This window comes from Xiphias gladius, chromosome 14, assembly GCF_016859285.1.
Source record: "Xiphias gladius isolate SHS-SW01 ecotype Sanya breed wild chromosome 14, ASM1685928v1, whole genome shotgun sequence".
In the NCBI taxonomy this organism is placed as follows: domain Eukaryota; kingdom Metazoa; phylum Chordata; class Actinopteri; order Istiophoriformes; family Xiphiidae; genus Xiphias; species Xiphias gladius.
The window spans coordinates 23,219,867-23,243,938 of NC_053413.1; the positions used below are offsets into that span (position 1 = coordinate 23,219,867).

Sequence of the window (24,072 nt, forward strand, 5' to 3'; positions counted from 1 at the left end):
AAGTCAAGAGTTTTTGTTAGCCACATCCTGAAGCGTATTTTATAAAATAAACAAATAAAAGGAACTCCCTGTAAACTCGATGTCAGCAAAATAAATCAGAGAAATGTTACGTCTGTTCTTAAGAAAGCCATGTCTTCTTTTATTTTCTGTAATACTGTGGAAAAATAATTACATACAATTTGAAGGAAAAAAAAAACAGAAATCAAACAGATAAACATGAAAATAAAAATAAAAATCAATAATATCTTGTATGTTTTGTACAGTTCTTTTTTTTTTCTTGAAGAAAAGGGATAAACAAGTACTCAAACCCGACATGAACATAATACATGTGAACAATATATAGGGATAAAAATAAAGAATAGGAGTACGGAGAATATATGCTTATTTGAACAAACAAACTTTCCCTCTCTTGCCGTCACGCACAGCTCCACTTCACACATTGTTAAGTGCAATATGGAATCCTTCTCACTGTTTCTGATCATTGTCTTCGTTTGCTCAATGAGACTTAACAGGACATCAATTAATCCCGTCCACTCGTGCCGCCGCTTCGGAGAGCAGACAGGCTCGGCAGCTGGATGAGGGATGAGCAGACCACCTCGGCTCCTCCCGTCTGTCCCAAGGCCACGCGGTGTCTCCTTCACTCTCTCTTACCAGCTGCGCGCTTTAGGGGTTTTTGACTGATGTGTGGCTTTGAAGGCTGATCGCGATGTTACCACGCTTTTGTAATTTAGTGAAGATGCTGATGGTAACGTGTTTATTCTCTGCCAATATTCAACACCTTCAAAAAAGTGCCGTTTTTAATCCAAAAGCACACACATACAGCGTTACCAACGCAATCTTTATGGCAGGGTGGGAAATGCCTTTTGCAGCCCTTTTAGGCAGTTTGAAGTTATAATCCTTGAGATTTTAGTCCTGTTTGATTTCTGGCTACTCTCGGCAACCGCTAGCGCATTTTGATAACACAGGTCCCTGTGTTTTGTCAAAAATAAAATGTTTTTCGACCACCAGGTACGGGGCTACTCGGGCAGAAATGAAACACGCAATGTAATGAAGCAGAGGAAGTTGTGTATCTGTGTAATTTGGCATTCTGCTTTATATCAGTGTTCAGTCTGACGTTTGGTTCATTTGGGCTGATCTCCTCCTGTGAGTCGGGGCTACTTTGTTTTGTTTTGTTTTGCCCTATCCATCGGTTGCTTCCTTGATCTGGCCTATAGAGCTCTGATTGGTCTGTTGTCTGTTGTTTTCAAACTTGCAATGAGTACGACACCAGGCGTATTTGAACCAAAATGGCACATACATTTAAGAGGCTATATTAATGCCATTTTAACATCGTAAATGTGGTGTGATGTAAAAATCTCAAAGATTATAACTTTCACACATATTCAATACCAAGGGAATTGTTGGTTAAAAATACTGCCTTTAGATTAACAATATTTTCTCAAAAATGATTATCAAAAATACCAATCTCTAAAGGAAATCCAACGATTGGTTAATTTATCAGCTATTTGCCAAAAACACCAGTCAACCCCTAATTTCTACAGTCCAGTGGTCCCAACATATTTATAATGGTATGGAAATATACCGGGGTTACATGGTGCCATCACATGTGCACACATACATTTTCACAGATGGACGCATACACCCGTGTGCATGTATGGAAACACAAACTAGTAGCATGTGCACACACACACGCGCACACACACACACGCACACGCACGCACCATGAGCATACATAAACACAGTAAAAACAAATGGCTGCTGCATTTGTTTGTCTGCTCAGTTCATTTTCTTTGCACAGTCTTTTGAGACTCTCTGGTGTCTCCAAAAGGTAAAAATGGAGACCAAGTCACTTGAGTCACTCTTGGCCAGGGAGGGCACGGCACAGCACAGCATGGAAGGGAGCAGTTGGCTGTGGGTCTGGCCTGGTTGTAGCCTGGGTTGGCCTAGTTGAGACAGAATTTTGGCTATTTGTGGCCTGGCGGAGCAGTCATTTTGGCCACAGACGCACACATCCACTCTCTGTCTTCGCTGGGTCGATTAATCAGAACGCCCCTTTCCCATGCACACGAGATAAAATAAAAAATACTGCGTATAAAAGTTTAAACACACACTTTTGACCACCACTGGTGGTGTAACACCACAAATTATTACCAAGAAAATAAGTTTTAAAATACAGATTTTCATAGAAAGAAAGGAGATCATGAAATAATGACCACTGAGGATGGATGTCATGAGCTCATGAAGCTATATATTCTCTAAAAAGCAGACCCCCCCCCCAACATACACATACAAGCTAGATTACTATATCTACCCCATATGTTATCATCTTGAAGAAAATTTGGAAGAAAGCTATGAGAGAAAGGTTTGCAATGATTTTTTTTTTTTTTTTTCTTCATGAAAAGACAGGTTCAACCTCTACATTTGGAAGCTGGTAGGTGGCTAGTAATATGACGCAGGAGAGAGTAGAGCGTAAAGAGTCACAGTACACACCGCGGTGAGAGGTACATCATATGGGGAGGAGGGAAAAACGACATGAAGTAAACACTTCCACATTCCCTTCCCAAACCACATGTGTTTGTTTTTTTTCATCGCAGAACCAAATCTAAACATCCAGCCTATACTTTTGGCATCCATGCTGTCTTTTACATATTTATATGCCCCTACTGTCAACAGATTGTAAATAGTTAAGAGGTAATGACTAGGTACCTGGATGGCCTGGCCATGCATCTGTTGGCCTCAGTACCTCCCCCGTGTCAAACGTATTCATTCCACACAAGGTCATGATGACATTGCAAGTCAGATGCAAAACACTGCGCAGCCATAAGTCTGTAAAAAGGTTGTAAAGAGGTAATAGTATGCTGTACCAAGGCTGTGATAACCATTTAAATTTAAAAGGATGCTCCATCTGCCGTTCTTCTCTCCATAACTGCTGAAACGGTTTATATAGTGACCTTGGAGCTGCAAGGTTCCATCTGATATTCTAATCAGAAATGATGTAGCTGTGGTTTCCTTTCTGGAAGTGTTTATTCAAAATAGGGGCAATAAATACAAGTTTTACTGCCCCTTAGCACAAAATTACCATAATATTTTTTATCTGTGAGGGGTTGATAGGGTGGCTTATAAGTATAAAGACTCAATGATTACTTCTGGAGGTGCTAAGATTTCTGGCTTTACTTTGCAGCCCCTGGTCCTTTTTTAGAGCCCCAGCTCATCTGCTATCATTTTTAACTGCTCAGAAACGTGGTGCAGATACAAGTGGGCGACTCTTTGTTGTATTCAGTCCTTCTTTACTTTGTTTTTCTGATAAAGCAGATGTGCCCTTAATACAAAGGTAAAGATAAAATTGTTGAAGCAATTCCTGGTGGCCGCCAAGAGAGGTTTAAAAAAAGTCATGTATTACTTAATGTCGCTTAAAAAAAAATTAAGTTGCATTAGCGACTAATTTCAAGTTCAGTATATAGTAAAGATTGATGCTGCAGCTGTGGAGTCTAAGCAACAAATGATTGTCACCATAAAAGGTGGAGTTGTGAGATGGTGCGATGAATAGTGTTCGAATCCAATCTCCCTTACAAAGCTCGGTCTGCAAACAGGAACCAATCCTGCAGCCAGTGGTAACTTTATGGCGGAAGAAACAACTCTTTTTCACTGATCTTGCTTTAGTACCGGTAGCTGTGTTGGACCAATGTTTTCGGTTGCAGAATTCACATTTTTAAGGAAGTGACGGGAAGTCAAATTTATTTCACGTAGAGGCGAACATCTGGAGAAATAAAACTGATTCCCTGTGCTCACTGCTCATAAAGACCCAACTGGATATCTGTGTTTCTTTCCCCAAAGATGCGATTGTGTAACAAGAAAAATGGTTCCACTCGGAGAGTACGAAATGAGGCAGTCAAATACAGCCATTCAAAGCATTTAGTTCTGTACAACTCAAATGAACGTCTGAAAACCAACCTGGTGTTGTTTTAGAAGTAAGGCTTCCTTTATAGCACTTCTTAAAATAACTTTTTATATCAGCCGAAAGGATGACTGATTTGACTCATTTGACTATTCAAACTCCGCAGTTGCACTTGCTATGCAGATAATAATCCACGCTGGTCAAATTACAGTCGACCAGACTTGAGAAGCCGTTTGTAAACTGCTCATATTGTGAATTTCGACTTAATATCGGGAAAGTAAGCAAAGACACCTTTTTTTTTTTTTTGTCCTCCTTGTGCATTTGAAGACAAAGACAAATTCTGATTTCCTCTTTTGGGGGAAACATTTGGGTAATGGTGCAGTGGAGAGTCACTCAAATATGGGACTTGTTTAGCAGCTGCACCAGTAGACGTTGGAGCAAACAAGCAATATTTTAAATGCTGATCATCACGACCTGAGGGGCCAGAAGCCAGCCACACATACCAAAGCCGACACAACATAACGGAAAGATCTCGGACGTGAAATACCGCCAAATTTTCTGTTGCGCTGAGGAAACCAGCATACTTACACATAAATGTACAAAGTACCGTATGAGCTAGATAGAACCCTCTGTACCTTCTTTTTGATATGTTAGACTCCACTTGAACCACCTCATTGCTTACAAAGTTTACAGCACAGCTCAAAGTGAGCAGCCGCTTCTTCTCCATCCATCATTTTGAATGTCGTCGACGTTTAAAAAAGGCAGTCCGGTCAAAAGACCGGAAGACAAACGAAGAGTTACAGACCGAACAGAGATATCCACCAAAGAGATTTCCCCCCGCTGGATAGTCACCATTTTGGAATCAAGCTCTTCAAAATTTTCTAATTCATGTCTACAACATCCACTTTAAAAATACCATCCATCTCTTTTAAAAGAAACTCAAAATGTTTCCAATAATGATCACGTTGCCGCATACACATTAAAAAGCGAGTGTCACCCAAAACTCTGAACCTTTGGTCCACAACTCCTTATAAAAATACTATAAAATGTTTCTGAATGCCATTTATTCCATACGGTTCGGTATAAATATGGGGGGAAAAAAACTACTCTACTGTGCAAGTGAGAGAAACAAATACTTTTTGACACTTGAGGATAAGGGAGGTATTTTTTGTACAAATTGCAGAAATTCATTGAATGAAAAAAGCACTCCTACCACACCTCATTTCACTAATACTGTCTGATGTGAAATGTGAAGTATAGAAATGTATCACGATGATAAAAATGAGAGATGAGGAGGAGAAGGAGTTTACAGAGATGCTTGCTACCATTCCTTTCCCCTCAGATGTGGCATGTACAAAACCTGGTCGTCCAGGGCGTCTCATTGTACACTTTACAAAAGAAGACACATCTCAATAGTTTGTGTGTGTTGGCACATAAGCATTGGCACTCTGGTCACTCACTGTACCACCGTAAGAAGCTTTGTCCCGCTTAAATCAAGGCAGATCTCGTAAAAAATGGCCACTGGGCAGGTTTGAGTGAGGAAAGAGGATCAAAAAGTGCCAGATATAGTTATAGTCCAAGCTGCCCCGTTGCTGCGATACACAGAAACACATGAGTCTCTGAAGATCTGCGTGTATGTGCGTGTGTTTTGCAATTGGTGAGAGTCAGAAAATGCAAAAAGTGTGGATTACAGGGAGGTTTGCTGTGGGTCACTGTACTGCGTCATACTGAATAGGTTTGTACAAGGAAATAGCTTCAAATGATCCCAATCTGAATTTGCTCGTATTTACAGAGAAGGGGTGGAGGGGGATGGTCGGAGAGCAAAACGAGGGTTGCAGGAAGCAAACGGCTCTTCTGCTCCTCCTTAAGCTCTGGGCGCTCCTCTTCTTCCTGTCTTCAAAGTGCTCTACTTCTCTCTCTGTCTCTTTTCTCGTGATTGTGGCACGCTGTTGCTCTCGTTGAAGCATATACACTTCACGCAACAGAAGGTCTGTGCAAACGTGTGTGAATGTCGCTTTGCATGTGTTGTATGTATTGCTGCTAACTATAGTATATGCGATGCTGCCGACTGCTGCGCGTTATTGTGTTTTTTGATTGGTTCAGAAAATTAACCAATTTCCATGCACTGGTTGCTATGGAAACAGAAAAAACATTTTTTTTTTAAATGTTTATGTATAGAAAGGTGGGATTTTTTTTTTTTTTAGTTTCAAAGTTACTTTATGTGTAATAAGTACTGCTGCTGCAAAAAGCGAGCCAAAGAGTGTGTACATATGTTCTCACACATGAGTCTGCATCCGCTGTGTGTGTCTGTGGGAATAGTCAGAGGGTGGAGACGAGTACGAGAAACGAGTGGAGCTTCCATACTTCCCCAGCCCTGTTTCAGGACTTTGTTGTCCCGGCCCTGGCCCTGGCCCTGGTCCGGGCCCTTGTCCCGTCGGATACATCTCATAGGCTGGCCCTTCCTCTATGGGCGGAGCAAAGCCCATGCGATAGCTGGAATACTGGGAGGGGTATCCATAGTTGTCATAGGCCAGCTGGGTTGTGCTGTCCAGCAGGCCGCAGTCTCCCGGGTAATCTCCAGGTGATTGAAGAGCCGGATTGGGAGGTGCTTGCTGGCTCTGCGCCGCCCTGGAGAAGGTGTTGAACTGGGCATAGGTGGCATGGGACATCCTGGAGGGCGGGCGGGGGTCGTAGCAGCCTGTCCTTGAGCCTGGCACTGCGCTGGGGGGAACTGCACCGCTGGGGGCGGCCGAGGGTCCGCTGGATGTGGCACCGGCTGGCCCGCTGTTTGGGTTTGGGGAGCGAAACTCTCCCTGGTAGTGGATGGCACGGGACTGGGGGCGCGCCTCATCGTGGGTGGTGGCTCGGACGTTGTAGTAGCCGTTGGTTGGATCCTGTGATCACAAAGAAGACTATTAGCTTTTCAGTTCCATTTTTTGGTTTGTAAATAAGAGGCAATAACACTGTGCTGAGTGGTAAAGACACATAGGGTCTGGTCTTTGTCTAGCTTGGCTTGACGTAAGCAGTGGTAGTTCTTTAACATATGGGTGTTTATAACTCTAGAATGGTGTAATCATAAAGAAAAACTGGGAGCTCTACTGGAGCTCTAGTGGGGAAGCACCTGGAACTATTGCATTTTTTACTTATATCCACAAAAAAACTAAAAATGATGTTTTTTTAGATGTCAAGCATTTTTCAGCAACAACAAATCCAACAATAAAGGCAAATTACAACTCTTAAAATTGTAATATACAAATAAAAGATAGGATAAATTAAAAGACAACTTAGGTTAAATAAATTACAAAACATATGTAAAACCAGGATAAACTCCCTGATAAAAGTATAGATATTGGCTCAGCCAGCTTAATTTGCTGTAATAAAGTGACTTTCAACACGTCTCCTATTACATAATACTTGACACTGCTCATACTTTATGCACTGCACATTGTCACATTGCAGGCGGATATGCTTGGTGAGGTGGGGGCAGTTGGTGGTGTGTTCATGCTATGTCCAAAAATGTAATGGCGTGTGTGAATGAGGAAGCGCAGGGTATGTGCGCGAACACAAGACATGATGACTTCATTCACCGGGATAAACACGGGTTCCAGCGCAAGGTGAGAGCTCACATGGGTGAGTGCTAACTCTGGAGGGCCCGTTCACACCATGAATGTCTGAAGCAGTTCGTTTCGCGTCTTTAGATTAGTTTGTTTGTGAAAGTGAGAACCCCCAAAACGCAAGTTTTGAGATTATGAGGAGATTTTAGCCCTCGTCTTAAGGAAACCAAAATGAGGGGTTGATCATGCTCTGACCTACAGCAGCAGAAGCCAGCAAATCATGCATAAAAAAATCAGTAACATCTGTTTTTTGGGAACCTGAGAGGCATAGATGATGAAAAAAGGGTTTTTTTTTTACGAAATCAAACCTTTTACCTCAAGTGCAAATGCCAAACCTGAGGAAAAAGTGCAACTGGTAGTCGCCACTTCATGATGGATATGACCACAAAGTTCATGACAGGTGATATGTCTTTGCACCATGCAGGATATAACCTTAAAAGGTACTGTGGAGAAGAATCCAATGTCGAAATGCTAAAACATCTCAGTGAGCAACCGGCCATCTCACCTTGAGCTCGTACTCCTCCCGGGTGTCACTCTCGCTCCTGATGTCCTGCTTCAGGTCCATGTCGTCTTTGAATGGCTGAGTGGAGGGAGAGAGGGAAACAGAGGGCAGAAACTAAACCATCAAACAACAAAACACACACACGGAAAGAGGGAGGGTGAGAAAGGAAAGGAGGAGGAAGAGAGGGAGGGGAGAGGAAAAGAGACTTTCAGCTTTTCATCCCAAGAGAGTGGAAGACGAGAAACGCTTAGCTGTTGGAAAAAAAGGTTTTGGGCCGAGCTTAAAACCGCGCCAAAGGAGCCTCATCGATTAGATTCTCCGGGACCTCCAGGGTTGAACACTTTTCTAAAAGAAACACAATGTTAAAGTGAGTGTGTGTGTGTGTGTGTGTGTGTGTGTGTGTTTTGTGCATGAGTTTGCATCGTCTGTTATTTCTCTATGAGTGTGTGCAAGTACCTTCATAAGTGCAAATAAGCGTGCTATTTAAAGAGTGAGAATAAATTTGTGTGTACTATCAGTTTAATTTGCATTGTGTCTGTGCGTTTTTTGTGTATTTGCAAGATGTGTACTACTGTGTTTTTCTTCATCTGCTTGTATGTACAGTCTGTTCTTTTCTTGATTTTAGGTCAGGTGTACGTGCGTGTTTGTATGTATATTTTGATGTGCGAGAATCTCCGTTTTGTACGTGTGCGTGTACTTAAATGTGTGTTTGCAGGCACTGTTTTACAGTGTGTGCGTGTACTTTCAAGTGTGCGTGTGTGTGTGTGTGTCCGGGTGTGCGTAACTGCCTCTCCTGCCATGTCGCGCTCTGTGTCGGTGTATCTGTACATTTAAGGCCATTGACCCATACGCCTCCTCTCCTCGGCCCCCGGTGAGTCAGGTGGGTATCTACTCACGGAGTACATGGCCTTGACCATTCGGGTTGCTGTGGAGACGTTGGCCGCCTCCTCCTCCAGGCTGCGGGTCTCTTTGTTGACCGTTTCTACCTTGATGTCTGGCTTACCGAGAGTGACACCCCGGCGACCTGGAACAAAAACACGACCTCCAGTCATATTCTGGGTTAACGTCAAGATAAATTGATTTATTTAACAGTCTGGTTAAAAAAAGCAACAAAAACAACAGCAAGAACACCTGATTCGGTTTAACGCTGTTTTCGTCTGACTTGTCTGGGCCATTATTTGCCTTGTTTCTCCTATTTTCTCTCATTTGATGATGGTGCATTAAGCAATTTGGTATGCTGGCAGCCACAAAAGGCAGAGAGAGGTAATGGTTTGAATTTTGAGGACTTCGGAATCCACCATGATGAAACGAGAAAACAGCACGTTGCTTTGGCATTCATTTTCTTTTTTAGGGGCTGTTAGGGTTGAAAATGATGAGGAAGATGAAGATTTTTAAACACATATTTCTGCAAGTAAATGTGATGATTGTTGATCATTTCTTTTAACATTATTTTGAGCCCTTGACGTGAAATTTTACAATTTTACAAGCCCCTATGTTGGGATTTCTGAATTTCTAATGGTAGTTTCAAAAGAGACACTGTGTGATTGTCTAATTTAAAAAAAAAACACACAAAAATGTCTGCCAACAAACAATGATGTTTGTTTGAATTTCTGTTTCCAAATGATATATTTCCTGTAGTGGTGTTATCAGCTCTGCACCAGAAAATATACTCTTATCCCCAGAAAATCCCTCTGGGGAATGTGCCAGTCACCTTCATTGTCTTTCCCAACTCTGTATTTGCAATGGAGCAGCTCAGAATTAAACAACTTGAAGACACCACATGTTCTTCAGCCCTCTGGTTTGCTGAAGTGCGGTTTGTGATCACAATACTAATTGGGTTGCCGTAGGCTGTAGAAATTACATACAGGACTCCATAATTTAAACACCATTCACCTTTAAACGCTCTTGTTTTCTGCTCTGTTATTCATGTACTTCATGTAGTGAGCGAGCAGCAGATAAAAACGTGATCACATAATTCCGTAGCAGTAGAATGAAAACGGGAATGTAGAGTAGGCGTTTTAAGGCAGTTTTCCTTATAATATGAATATTCATTAATCTAATTTGAATAACATGCTATATGGCTGGCATATGTTGCTTTCTTTGTGGAATAGCAGAATGACAGATAGGGAAAGTGGATGATAGAAAGACTGATAGACACATATGGTAAGTGTTTGCGAACCCCCCCCACACACACACACATACACACACACAGACACACACACACACACATTAGAGAACCACTGTCTGCACTCACTGCCTTTGCGTTGGCGGTAGAGGAAGAAGGCGAGTGCCAGTAGAAACATAAGCAGAAGAATGGAGGAGCCCACCGTACCACCGGCGATAATTCCCACTGGAACAATATCTGAAACAAACACGAGCAGAGAAAGGGTCGGGGTTGGGGGAAAGCTGTTGCCTCATTTTTAGAGGGACCTGCACGGATGTTGTGTCGTTTAAGCATAAAGCCCGTTGTGTCGTAGCTTAATATTGAATCTCTGAGGGCTGGTTAGTTTGATAAAGCCCGCAAGTCTGACAAGGGATAAAAACACTGTTAGTATGAATAAGGACAAATCAAAGCTCTCTCTCTCCCTCGAAGATATTTTGGTAGGTTTTCTGAAGCCTGTGAAATCTGACAGCTGGAAGAATAAGAGTCCAATAAGACTGACAGAGCATGAAGAAATAATTCTCTCAATGTAACGTGACATATCAAGCTCCGGAAACAAAATGCTCAACAATCCGGAGTCGGCTAACAGCGCTATCTATATCGTCTGTCCTCCAGCAGAAGCCACCACTTAATAATCTTGCTCAGGGGCACTTCTGTTTGTACGAGAGAGAAGAGCTCCTCACCCAGGGACATTAGAGCTACCCTGTGGAGTTTTCAATTTAAACAAACACAGTGTTGCTTACATTCAGTGTTTCAAAATAAAACGCACTGTATGTGTCCATAAAACGTAAAATTCATTTACTTCCTCATAAAACATTTGCAAAACTAATTTTTGCTTAATATTTTAAAATGTGCATTGCTGAAATGCATGTGTGCTAGCTTCGTGTGGAGGTTTTCTTCCTCCCTGCATTTTGCTTGCACACTCCTGCATTTCATGGCGCATTACTGCCAACGGCTGTAAAACAGCGGAGCGCTGTGAGACTGTAGGCAGGACTGTACATTGCATCACCTGTGTGTTTGTGCACATACGGGTGTGTTCTTGTGTGTTCTTGTACAGCAAAGAATACAAAAAAAAAAAAAATGGGGTCATGCTCATCAAAACATTCCTCCACAGCGCCACCGGCAGTCAGACTCCACATGGTACCTTTGGGATCTAACAAAAAGCGTTTGAATGTGTTTCCTATCTTATAAATTATTTGCAAAAAAACATAAACATTCTTTACGTTGGCGGTCTTCTTCCACTCTTCTATTACTGGCCATTTACTGTCTTATCTCAACTGTTATTGGAATGAATTGGCACCATCTCCAAGTATACAGTTCTCATGATGCAAAGCAACAGGCCAACATGGTCCTGCATATCAAAACAATGCACAACAGCACCACCACTTACAGTGTGATGAAGTACTTGCAACTAATACATTACCACAAATACTTTGCTGTCATTAACTACTTGTCATTTAAAGTGGAGCAACAACTGTTGACATGTTATTATTAATACTTTAAAAGTAGGTGTCCAGCTGGATGATTTATTTCTGTTTTCTGTGTGTAAAAATCAGTTTTACTCAAGAACTGTATACGCGGGGATTAATGGTATTGTAACGACCGTATTCAACTGACACCCACGGTCTCACTCATTTCCCCCTTTCTTCCATACCCGTCTCCTCCAGGGTGATGATCATGGTGCCGGGTCCGAAGGAGTTCCAGGCGGTGCAGTTGTATGGTGAGTGGAAGTCAGACTCCATGACGTTGTTGATGGTGAGTGTGGAGAGAACGGCCCCGCCCTGGGACGGAGGTTTACTCTGCTCCACGGTGTACCTCTCCATCAGGGTGCCCTTCTCCTTCTCCCACACATTCTCCTTCCATGCCCACACCTGAAACGCACATTTTAGAAAAATTTTATTTAGCCTCTAATCCTTGAACGACAGACAGCAAGGAGGGTAACTGCGTAATGTACCTTCACTTAAATTTTTAGAACACAGAAACAAATACTTACGAGACGCTGGAACCTATTTTTTACTTAGCACTCACTCTCATTTTTGCTCAATTTGATCTTAAAAAGCCTATTATGAAAGCAAAGCAGGTGCACTTCAATTTAAGATTAAGTTGCGAGCAAAGGCTCGGTACACTAGAACATCTATAAATCTGTTCCTAATAAACACACCGGGATGTCCTTCAAGCTGATAGGTGCTCAGTATTAGTGTGGTTTAATTTGCTAGATTTTTATCTAAACTCCGCTCTTTACTGCTGCAATCACCCAATTTCCCCCTCAGGGATCAATAATGCTAATTTCACTTTATCTCATCTTAAATAGTATTAATCACAATAGACTCACATATAGACACAGACACAAACACACACACACACACACACACACACACACACACACACACACACACACACACACACACACACACACACACACACACACACACACACACACACACAGTTGCGAGTAAACATTCAGCCAACACATTGGCTGGTGTTAAGAAAGGTTAAAAGAGACTGAAACGAGTCTGGGCAGGAAATATACTTTAAGCAAAACAAATTGCATTCTCACACCTTGGTCACTACTTATTTATTTTATTCTCCTGGTACAGTATGGGCCTAATTAATTTGGCCCATATTTGCAGACACCAGGTTGCTGAGGAAATAACAAATAAAAGAAAACAGACACACACACACACACACACACACAGAGCACCGCAAGTGTACATGAGCAATAAAAACTACTTAAAATCTGCTGAGGTAGAAATTTGAGGATATTAAATATGGAGCATGACGATATCAAATATACATAGACCCATATGTTGGGCTAATGTACCTTTTAACCTGGTTTGAAAAAAAATGAAAAAGGAGATTGTGATCAACATTTAGTGAGGGAGAAATTTAAAAAAGCCCCAAATCTTCTGCTTTTTATTGTTTTCTCTGACAACCTTGAATGAGGTGTCTCTTTCTGTCTCCATAGTCTGCCCCTCACTATCCCTATCTTTCGGTCTTTATCGCTCTTTCTCGCAATAATTTCGTCGCACCACGACTGTGTGTCTTTCAGTTTCTGCTTCTAAATATCTTGTTGCCTCTTTTACACACACACACACACACACACACACACACACACACACACACACACACACACACACACACACACACACACACACACACACAGAATCATACTGCATATTTTATAACTCCTTGTGTCTCTGCATTAAGCTGAGTCTATAATGTCGTATTGCATTATACGCTCTGAGCTCTCTGCCAGTGCAGCAGGGGTCTGAAGCTTCCTAAAAGCTCTGATTTCTGTCATGTTGGCACTGAACAATTGGATAATTGACACTGAAAGGTACAGAATTTTATTCTTCCCTCCATCTCGCTGCCTCTCTCATTTCAATCTATGTCACCCCCACACTCTCTCTCACCTATTCTAGCCTTCAAACTCAAATGTCATTACTGAATTTATTTCCATTTTTCAGCCTCTTTTTATGATTTCAGAGCATTCTGGTATTTTCCTTTTTAAAGGAAAATATACCATAGTGCTTATTTTGCAACTTATATAACGCACAGACACTTTATATTAAACTATAGTTTGATCAAGTATTGCACTCAGCAACTTTAGCAAAAGGCAGAAATGAAAAAAGAGCATACAGCACTGCAGTTATGGCACAATCAGGAGGATATTCCATTACAATGTGCTGCTATGGCAATCTGTGTGAAAGCTTTATTTTGAAGAAAAGATGGTTACCAAGGGAGCTGGTAGGTACAATTCACACTAAAATCAAGATCTAGATGGTCTGGATGGCAGACTGACTCTTTCATGGTGACCATAAGTCAGTGACTCTACCAGTGGTCTTAAAGCCACCATACTTTGAATTTTATGTGATTATATTTATTCCAATGGCATACTTGATTTTTTTGTAGAAAAGTTTTGAAAAAACAAATCGTTTTGTTTTCAAGGCCAGGATTCTGTTTGAGGCAGACGCAATCTGAAAAGGTCGCGCGCCTCTGCAACAGATTACAACTTCCGAGGATGGACTTGCAATCTTATCGGGTGGTGGGGTGCCGGCGATGTAACACTTGATCTCTCCTCTCTCCCCTCTGACAGCGGACTGGGCCAGATAACTTCTACTCTACTTTTACACTGAAAAGTGTTTCTTCCAGCAATCCCTATCATACATCTCCACAAAGGAGAGGAGCACCTTTAACCCACAGCACAGGCGGAGCTAAAATGTGTCATTCAAGGGCAACTTGGGAGAAATTGATTAGGAGGGGCGAAATGCTACTCACTGATACAAGACTCAAATCATTCACAAAGAGATCTCTCGAACCTCTAGCCCAGCTGTTCCCAACAAATGGGCTGGTACCCCCCACAAGTGATCACTAGATACACCTGAGGGGTTACAAGGCGATTAACAGGACAGGAAAGAAGAAAAAAATGTATTTCTGCTACACAAATAGTTTCCTTTTTCTTTTTCTTTTTATTAAGAATTCTTCATTAATTCTTGTGAATTAAGTGGAGAATTTTACCTCTTTGTATAATCAGTAAAAAAAACAACAAAAAACAATATGAGATGGAATGAATTCATATCTGGTTGAAATGGTAGACATAGCTTTGATTTAAGGGGTTGTAAGTCAAAAAGTCAAAAAGGCTGGGATACACTGCTCTAGACTGGTTATGAAAGACAGCAAAATCATTGTTTCTAGGACAGAGTCATTAATATCACTGGGTAAGTTTGGATGTCTTATAATAGTGATTCCCAACCAAGGGTACCACGGGTGCATTTACCCCAAAGTGAACCTAGAAACGTAGATCAGCTAATTTGAAAACCGTGTTTTGAAAAAGATATACAGTATAAAATATATCTGCATATTTGTGCTGATATCCAGTTTATTTATTGTCAAAATAACCCTTAAACTATCAGCTACAAGGGGCTATCTGCACAGGAAATCCTCCACCAGCCAGAGGCAACCGCGTGAACACCACATGCCGCAACTGTGACTGCAGGAAAACTAGTGACTGTAGCAAGTTAGCAGAAGGGTCTCAATGGAATCGCCAAAAGCGATGACCGAGACTAAACTAAATTCCACCCAAGCACCTTGTCTTGTATGAACTCACACGTGCAGCCATGGATTCACCACAGCCAATATGTTTCCTTGTGGTGAAATACTGTCCAACAGTTCCATCCCAAGGCCATCCCATCTGTTGAAGGGGTAAGATAAAGGGGCATTTGTGCAGATCTTGCAATACTGTTAACCGCACAAAAAAGGCCGGGCTCTGACATGGCTTATGGGCTTACAGGAGCAGAAAAAAATGAAAGCCATGTGGACAGATAAAAAATGATGGGAGATATCTCAAAAGTGCAAAGACGTTTGGCTGGGATTTGTTGGACAGCTAGCCCTTGAGTCACAGACGAACCAATGCACATTTTGGTTATTTACTGGAAATGGGACTTCTACTATTTGTTTTTTTTTGCTTTTCATATTTGGAAAAAAGATGATTTCACCCTAAGCTATCCAAATGCTAAACAGCTAAAATACTTTGATAAACATGTGGTAACGGAAGAAGCAGTCTTCTTTTTTCATGATTTCATGATTTTCGCTGCTTCACTCCAACATTTCCCTGCAAACATGTGTGCGGTACTGTGTGTCTCCTCTTTCATTTCAGCAGCAGTTGTTTTTGATGAGTCACACCTTCTGCCACGGAGAAGAAACACGTCATTCTCACGTACTTGTGACACAGCTGGAGGACAATGCCACGTGTACTGATCGTTTGGCGAGTCGCACAGGCTAAGAGAGAACGTGAAAATCATTTTGTTTTCAGGGTGCTGTTGTTTTCGGGCGGAGTTTGTTTTCAAGGAGTTGTTGTGGCCAGGATTCTGTTTGAGGCAGACGCAATCTGAAAAGGTCGTGCACCTCTGCAGCGGATTACAACTTCCGAGGATGGACTTACAATCTTATCGGGTGGTGGGGTGCTGGCGATGTAACACTTGATCTCTCCTCTCTCCCCTCTGACAGCGTACTGGACCGGATCACTGGAGATGATGGGGGGACCTGAGTGATTGAGATAGGACAGGGCAGAGAGGCACACACACAGAGGGAGGATTACTGCAACAACCCGAGAAGATTCATTTAGAGAAGGTTTGGAAGACACAAATCATTACCACGTTAATGTGTAGAAATTGCTGCAGTTACCATAAACATGAGACCTCCAGTGAGATGATAAGAATTTTATAGACACTATATTTGATAATGTGAAGCACCAGGGGACATTTATTAGAACATTTTCTCCATCTCTTGTCACAAATTGCTGCTTTAACGGGAACATGACGGGCATGTTTCCTACTTATATATTGTATTCTGTGGGCCCATATAGGGCAGGTGGAGGGAGCATCAAACTTTACTTATCCTAATGTCACACTGTCAGCAAAATTGCTGGATATGTAAGCATGAGGGAGTGTTAGTTAACTGTTAACATGAAGAGTCTAACTATGTCGGGGAGAACCTTTGAAAGTTGTGAAATTCCTGGGTTCTCTTCTTTGTGGATCAAATTAGAGCTTCTGATGAATTGCAAATTGACAGTGAGGTTGGATTTATACAGTAGATGCGTTAAGAGACGTACCTACTGAACTTATGCACATAAGCTAGACCATAGGCTATATCCTAACTGAAAAAAACGTGGCTACACAAGGGGGGTTTGTAGATAGCGCGCAGGGACAGCTGGAGCAGTGATCGGTCAGTTTATGGCTGCTTCTGTTTTTCTCCTATAAATATCCGTAACAGGAGGAGGCAGCGTACCAGACCCTGGTTACAATAGCAAACAAGCACTTAAGCTTATGAAACAGTCACGGTTTGGTTTGGTTTAGACACAAAAGCTACTTGGTTAGGTTTAGGAAAAAACTGTGGTCTGGGTCAAAATAACTACATCCTTAAGGTTAGAGGATATTTGTAGCCCCATCCTCTTCTTAGTGCAGGCTTTGTCCCTCTTTGTACTACATCAACTGACTTCCTTCTTTGCTCCTATTATAATTACTTCAGCTGCTAACAATAAAACGTAACATAACAAGCTGCTGGCAGAGACGACCTACAGGCTCATTTCTTAGAGGAGGACAATTTCCAACGTTGTCGCTCGTTTTTGCGGTTGCTCATATTGTGTTGTGGAAGGGGTGTCAACAGATGAAATCTGATGTTGAACTATAAATTAAAACCTTTGCATCTCTATCTTGTGTCAAGTTATGTACAATATGAAGCCGGTTTGAATGTCCAAAATGGAGGAAGCTATCATATTAGCTGTGTTGCACCATCCAGTAATTTTGCTCTGCTTGAGTCTAAATGGCCTCATAAAACCAATGCGTCACGGTTTGCAGTCAGTTGTGAGAAAGGGATGGAAGGTAAAAGCAATTTCCTTTTAATTAACTGTTTTAACATATTGTCTGGTTAGTGAATTAGTGCACAAGTAGTCACAAAGTCACTAAGCTTTCAGCACTTCGTATTTTGCAAAGACATGCCAATGAATGCCCTCCTTCCTGGTTTGACCGGACACTTTGTCAGCCGCAGAAGATTTAAGAAGCAGTTGAACTCGCTGTTCGTCATTGTGTTCTTGGTGAATCAGTTTTGATTTATTAAGCAATTGCTGGTCTCTCTGGGAGAGAGTTTTGTCATTGAAATATCGACTTGGGGCCTGTCTGGGCCTGAAAAATTAGCTCCTGGGCTTGGGTCGGGCTCGGACTGGAATGAATCAGGCCGGGTCCACGAAATTGTAGACCCGTGCGGTACTATCTTGTGTACATTCAGTGGCTTCAGGTGTCAGAGAGACGCAGATAGATGCAATGTTACAGAGGGATTCTAGATCAAAGAAACATATCATCTCCCATGTTTGGCACAGAAAAAGGGCTTTGCTGTGATTAGGCAGATCCGTTCTACACATTGTATAATCTTTGCTAATATCAGCACTGTTATCTATAGCAGCGTAGGTGAATAGCAACTGACCGTTGACAGTGAGTGTAACCTCCGTCTCTCCCACTCCAATCCGTGGTACGATGGCCTTGCAGACATATTGGCCTGCATCAGACTGGCTCACAGACTTCAAATACAGCTGGTTGTTGTTGCTGAGCACCTGGACACACATAAGTAAGTAGATAAATGTGCATAAAAAGCCGGATAGTAGATTTGTGAGGTGGAGAGCGGCGATAGACAGACGGGAAGAGATGTTAAAAAGAGGGAGGGAGGGAGATCTATATTTAATTCATAAAACATGTTGATTTACTCAGCAGGCTCCATTAGTTTTTTTTTTTTCCTGGAGCTTTTCTTAACTTGTTAGGCATGAATTAAAGATTTAAGATATGAAGACGGAGTCCGACTAAAAACCGTCTGCTTTACAACTGAGCAAACATTTATGAAGTCTGGGTCTTAGACATTAATATGGGTTGGGATTGGGGGTTTTCTGGAGGATTTGGCTATTGTTCCAGGGATGGGCTTTACCCCAGTATGTGGTGTTCTGACTTTCTCTCTCTTCCTTTATACATTTAAAGATATGACTTATAATGAACTAAAAACTTAAATCAAACAGGAATATAAAACGTAGGGTTCAAGGTCAAAAGGTGAGGGGAAGGTCTGGTGGTTTGTTCTTACCATGCTGGAGCCCTTTTTGGTCCAGGTGAGGGTGAGAGGAGGGTTTCCAGACCACTTGCAGTTAAGAGTGACGTCAGAGTCCACATCCACTGTAACTGGCCTGGGCTCCACTACCAGTATGGGACCAACTGAAAGAGAGTAAGAGAATTTAAACCCTTGTGCACAGACAACTTTTAAAGAACTACAGACTTGGTGATCACCTAGCGGCTCCAAAACTGTGGTACTATCGCTACTTTTTTATACCTTAATTGTTATTTACTTTAATTTGTTTATGTACAGGCATTGACAACAAATGTCATAAATATTTGCCGAGTTGAAATGAATGAAACTGAGCTGAGAGCACAGTAATCACCTACTGCAAATTTATTCTGCACAATACATGAAAACTATGTGGTAACAAGAGGGAAAACAGTTTGGTTCTTTCAACAAATACAGACAAATATCGTACGATATCATCAGAATCCCACAAAGCCCGGGAGTGTTTGCACTCTACTCACAGTGCACATCCACCAGGATGCTGACATTGGTGCTTCCCACGGCGTTGAACACCTGACAGGAGACGGGCTCGGTGAAGAAGGAGTGGTCTGCTGTGGTGACAAACACACTCTCCCTGGCCCCCTCCAGCAGCACGCCACCTTTAGCCCATCTGACGGAGAAGACACACATCACAATTTATTAAGCATCACAAATCATTGCTATGGCAGTTTGTCAGCGGGAGATATCAAACAAACAAATTTTCGTTGGTGATCCAAATGTTTCATTTCCACTATTAGGCATGTGTGTTTTTTATATTATCAATTCAAGATATTAAACTAACATTTATAGAGCCTTGATGTCAAAACCTGAGGGAAGGATTGCAAGTTAAAGAAATACATTTTATCTCCATTTCTGTTATCCATACTGTATCCTGCCAGATATCTAGCTCAAAATCATATAACAATATTGCACAGCTACCATTTGATGGCATTTTAATATACACTCAATAGGCTTAGGGCCTGAGTACCCGGCAGTGCTGCCACCCTGGGACCCCGTGCTGGCGTCTCAAACCTCACCGCGTTAAAGTTTTCACTGCTTCAACACTGTCACTTTGGATAAAAATCACTGTTTAATTGTACAGATTGTTCAATACTTTCACCAATTCTGTTCTCTAGGCAGAAATTACAATTCAGGACCACATCTAGAGGCTGGACACGAGCAGATTGGAATAGATGAAGAAAACTCATTGGCATTAAACGGAATTGCAGTCTGCCTCCTGATGTTATTGATGTTATAAGTCCATCACATCTTGAAATGGACCTAAAGCTGCAACAATACTGTCAAACAGAGTATTGTAACATATAATTTGGTTTATGTTAGGCAGTGCTGATTTTTTAAAAGTTTTTATAGTAAATTCAAGTTAAAGATTCTGGTAAATTTTCACCCCTACCTGTAGCCCATGATGGGAGGGTTGGCAGTGGCCTGGCAGGTGAAGGTGACTCTCTCGCCCCCCAGGACAGAGCGAGGCTCGATGGACAGGGTCACTGTGGGTGGATCTACACAGGGAAACATGCATGTTCAGTGCACAGCTAAAGATAAGGCGAACGCTAGTCGGAATGACCGGTGTGTTTCACCAGTGCCACGCAGCATGAGGATTGACTTCCCGCATAAATAAGTCACACAAACTATAAATTTCACAATAAAATCTGGTGTTCCAAAACTCTGTACCCTGTTCTAACACAGCATTGATTCCAAATCTACTGTTACTCACAGTCTTACACATCAGTCTTCTTGATTGAGTATTCAAAATACAATTTCCTTGTGAGCAATCATTCCTCACTTCTTCAGGGACTCAAAAGGTTTCTGATTTTCCAGATGTTGAAGGAAATCAACTTGCTGAACTGCTTTAGGTGAAAATGATTGGCCTCAAAATTGGTGCCAAAACAACACAAGCAGCTAAATCAAGTTTGGAACAAGTCCAGGTTTGAGAGCTGTGAAAAATAGGCGCTGTAAATTTATGTACACAGCGTTTTTGTGTTGATAATTACTTAAAGTTGACAGGTCCTGGGGCAGCTGATTAAAAATGAGCGATTTTGTTATGTGTCTACACAAAAATAGCTTAGCCTCTGTCTCCTGGGCCCCACCGATGCACCGTTACATTCTCACGGAGAAAAAAAGACTAACATACGGTGGACATTAAGGGTGACAGTGGCTCGTTTGCCCGTGGGCACTGCCGGGTTGCTTGCCACACAGGTGAAGTTGCAACCGCTGTCAATGTCGACTGGCGTGATGGGCAGGTAGCTCCTGGTTGTCACCCTCTTCCGGTCCGGCAGCACCTCCTGTTCGACGAAGACAGAAGGAGGGGAGAGGAGAGGAGAAGAGGGGAGAGGAGGTGTGGGTAGAGGACGGGGTGGGTAGAATTTAGGGAGGGGAACCGACAGAGAAAGATCAAAGAAGAGGAGGAGGCGCATGGTGGAAGGAAAGGACGAAAAAAGGACATAAAAAGGAGGGAACAGGGAACATCACGGGAGAAATAAGAGAGAAGGCAGGGAAGAGAAAGGAGAGAGACATAGGGGTGTCACTAATGGAGCCAAGAGAAATGAAGAAATAGAAAACCAGAGTCCAGCTTGCAATGGGATCACACCAGCCGTGGCGCCCGTCAACATGTTGACGTTCCAACTCGTAAGTACTCAGTGGTCGTTACTACATTATTCCATAAGTGCTCAGTAGTTTTTACGACATTATTACAGGAGTACTCAGTACTCAAAGGTTGGGACACGCCCGTCTATGAACTCAGCCTTCATTTTGATCTCAACCGCACACCTGTAAAGTTTTGTGACCTTATCTCGCAGAGTTGTGACGCTATCGCGTTGACAAAATCTGTCCAAGACCGACAGGCAAACTGTGGTGGTTCCCGCTACAGTACATGTCCCCAGGACCACATTTTGCCATGATGAGACACACACACACACACACACACACACTCACACACACACACACACACACACAGACAGACAGATAAAAATCTGCAGGTAGAAATATAATAAACAGCAAAAGTTTAAGAGAACAGGTTGAGACAAGAGAGAGATTAGAAGCTGAAAAGGTGCAAAGGAGAATTTAAACAGAAATTAATTGAGACATTTTATAGAAATCCATGTTCTTATTCTTGTGCTTTATCTTCATAATTTAGAAGTTTAATGCTGGTGCAGGAAAGTGTCTACAAAATGTTCTTTCAATTAATGCAAGAAATTCAGTTTTATAATGACACGGGGCTTTGCATTTAAAATGAGAGCTGAATACTCATATGAAAGCTAAAAAACACAGTAGTGCTGAAATGTTTCATTGATTAATCGGCTACAAAAGCTATTTTTGCTGCTTTTCTCATTTTTATATTATTGTAGATTGAATATATTTGGGTTTGACATTTTATAAATTAAAGGACATCTTTATTAGAAAAACAGCCATCCTTCCATTGGAAAATAATTAATAGGTGAATCAATAATGAAAAAAATCCTTCATTACAGCCATAAAATATAAGCTGTAAATCTTCTTCTGCACAATAAGAAAATAAAATCCAGTTTTCTTGGATTGAGGAGTAGGGTGTCTTGCAATGCAGCTACAAAATCTGTCCAAGACCGACAGGCAAACTGTGGTGGTTCCCGCTACAGTACATGTCCCCAGGACCACATTTTGCCATGATGAGACACACACACACACACTCACACACACACACACACAGACAGACAGATAAAAATCTGCAGGTAGAAATATAATAAACAGCAAAAGTTTAAGAGAACAGGTTGAGACAAGAGAGAGATTAGAAGCTGAAAAGGTGCAAAGGAGAATTTAAACAGAAATTAATTGAGACATTTTATAGAAATCCATGTTCTTATTCTTGTGCTTTATCTTCATAATTTAGAAGTTTAATGCTGGTGCAGGAAAGTGTCTACAAAATGTTCTTTCAATTAATGCAAGAAATTCAGTTTTATAATGACACGGGGCTTTGCATTTAAAATGAGAGCTGAATACTCATTTGAAAGCTAAAAAACACAGTAGTGCTGAAATGTTTCATTGATTAATCGGCTACAAAAGCTATTTTTGCTGCTTTTCTCATTTTTATATTATTGTAGATTGAATATATTTGGGTTTGACATTTTATAAATTAAAGGACATCTTTATTAGGAAAACAGCCATCCTTCCATTGGAAAATAATTAATAGGTGAATCAATAATGAACAAAATCCTTCATTACAGCCATAAAATATAAGCTGTAAATCTTCTTCTGCACAATAAGAAAATAAAATCCAGTTTTCTTGGATTGAGGAGTAGGGGTGTCTTGCAATGCAGCTACAAAATCTGTCAAGAAAGTGTGTATAGCCTTCACTATAGTGTAAATGCGTGGTCAGTAACACGGTAACATAAGTGCAGCATGTAATATGTATGAGCATGTGTGGGGGGCATAACACTGGCTGCAAGAGATGTAAAAACATCTGTGTTTGAGTGTGTGAGTCAGTGTTTGCGACCGTATATGAAAGCAAAGATGCGCGTACGCGAGTGTGCGTCTATGTGTGTGCGCTGGCAGGCATAATTTCGTGTGTAGGAGAGTGTAGTGGAGCACGAGGAGTGTGAATGTGGTTGAAAAGAGGGAAAAATACATCGCTGTGATAACGTGCACGTGCGTAACGTCACTTACAGTTCCTTCCTGGCTGTGTATGTGTGTGTGAGTGTGAGTCTGCGGCTGTACATGCGGGTTGAAAGTAACAGATGTTTAGTGCTGTATCCACAAGCACTTCTCTTTTCATGAGGTGCAAACATGGCTGACAATAGCAAGGCAAAGCTTATTGGAAGGAGTGTGATTATACGTGCACGCAGACGCAAGGCCACTGAAAAACAGCATGAATGAAAAGTAATGACCGCGCACTGGTTCAGTCGAATAAGGTCCGGATTGATCTGATGAAGATCTGATTGAAATCAAAATGTCTATATAAATAGATGCATGAATGGTTTGGGGTCATTGTGCAGACACGACTTTTTGTGAATACAAAATTTACTAAAACACCGCAAGTACAGCTGTGGCTTGAGTAGGAATCAAACCCATAACCTCATATACGCAAGAGTATCCCTTCAGGTATTATCAAGTTTCATTTCAAACCTTATTGCCGTTATTCAACTTTTAAAACCTCTTACATGAGGAGAAACCAAAAGGTACAATTACTATGACTCTCCATTTCTGTCATCTTGCTCAAACGCTTAGTAGCCTAAAAACTAAGCTGTCACCATAAATGAATGATATTCTTGACTGTCAC

General features: G+C 41.6%; 1 protein-coding gene across 1 annotated transcript in view; it reads right to left on the reverse strand.

The window, feature by feature from the left end:
* Positions 1 to 252: 252 nt before the first annotated feature.
* Positions 253 to 24,072, reverse strand: part of kirrel1b (kirre like nephrin family adhesion molecule 1b) — a 74,572-nt gene continuing 50,752 nt past the window's right edge. Inside the window, exons 5-15 of the mRNA XM_040144462.1 lie at positions 20,956 to 21,106; positions 20,218 to 20,323; positions 19,289 to 19,437; positions 18,792 to 18,919; positions 18,150 to 18,276; positions 16,114 to 16,214; positions 11,827 to 12,043; positions 10,266 to 10,373; positions 8,908 to 9,035; positions 8,015 to 8,089; positions 253 to 6,789 (exon numbers count right to left, since the gene is read on the reverse strand). Of these exons, the coding sequence (XP_040000396.1) occupies positions 6,172 to 6,789; positions 8,015 to 8,089; positions 8,908 to 9,035; positions 10,266 to 10,373; positions 11,827 to 12,043; positions 16,114 to 16,214; positions 18,150 to 18,276; positions 18,792 to 18,919; positions 19,289 to 19,437; positions 20,218 to 20,323; positions 20,956 to 21,106 (1,908 nt within the window). The 3' untranslated portion in view covers positions 253 to 6,171. The remainder of the gene's footprint in view (positions 6,790 to 8,014; positions 8,090 to 8,907; positions 9,036 to 10,265; positions 10,374 to 11,826; positions 12,044 to 16,113; positions 16,215 to 18,149; positions 18,277 to 18,791; positions 18,920 to 19,288; positions 19,438 to 20,217; positions 20,324 to 20,955; positions 21,107 to 24,072) is intronic.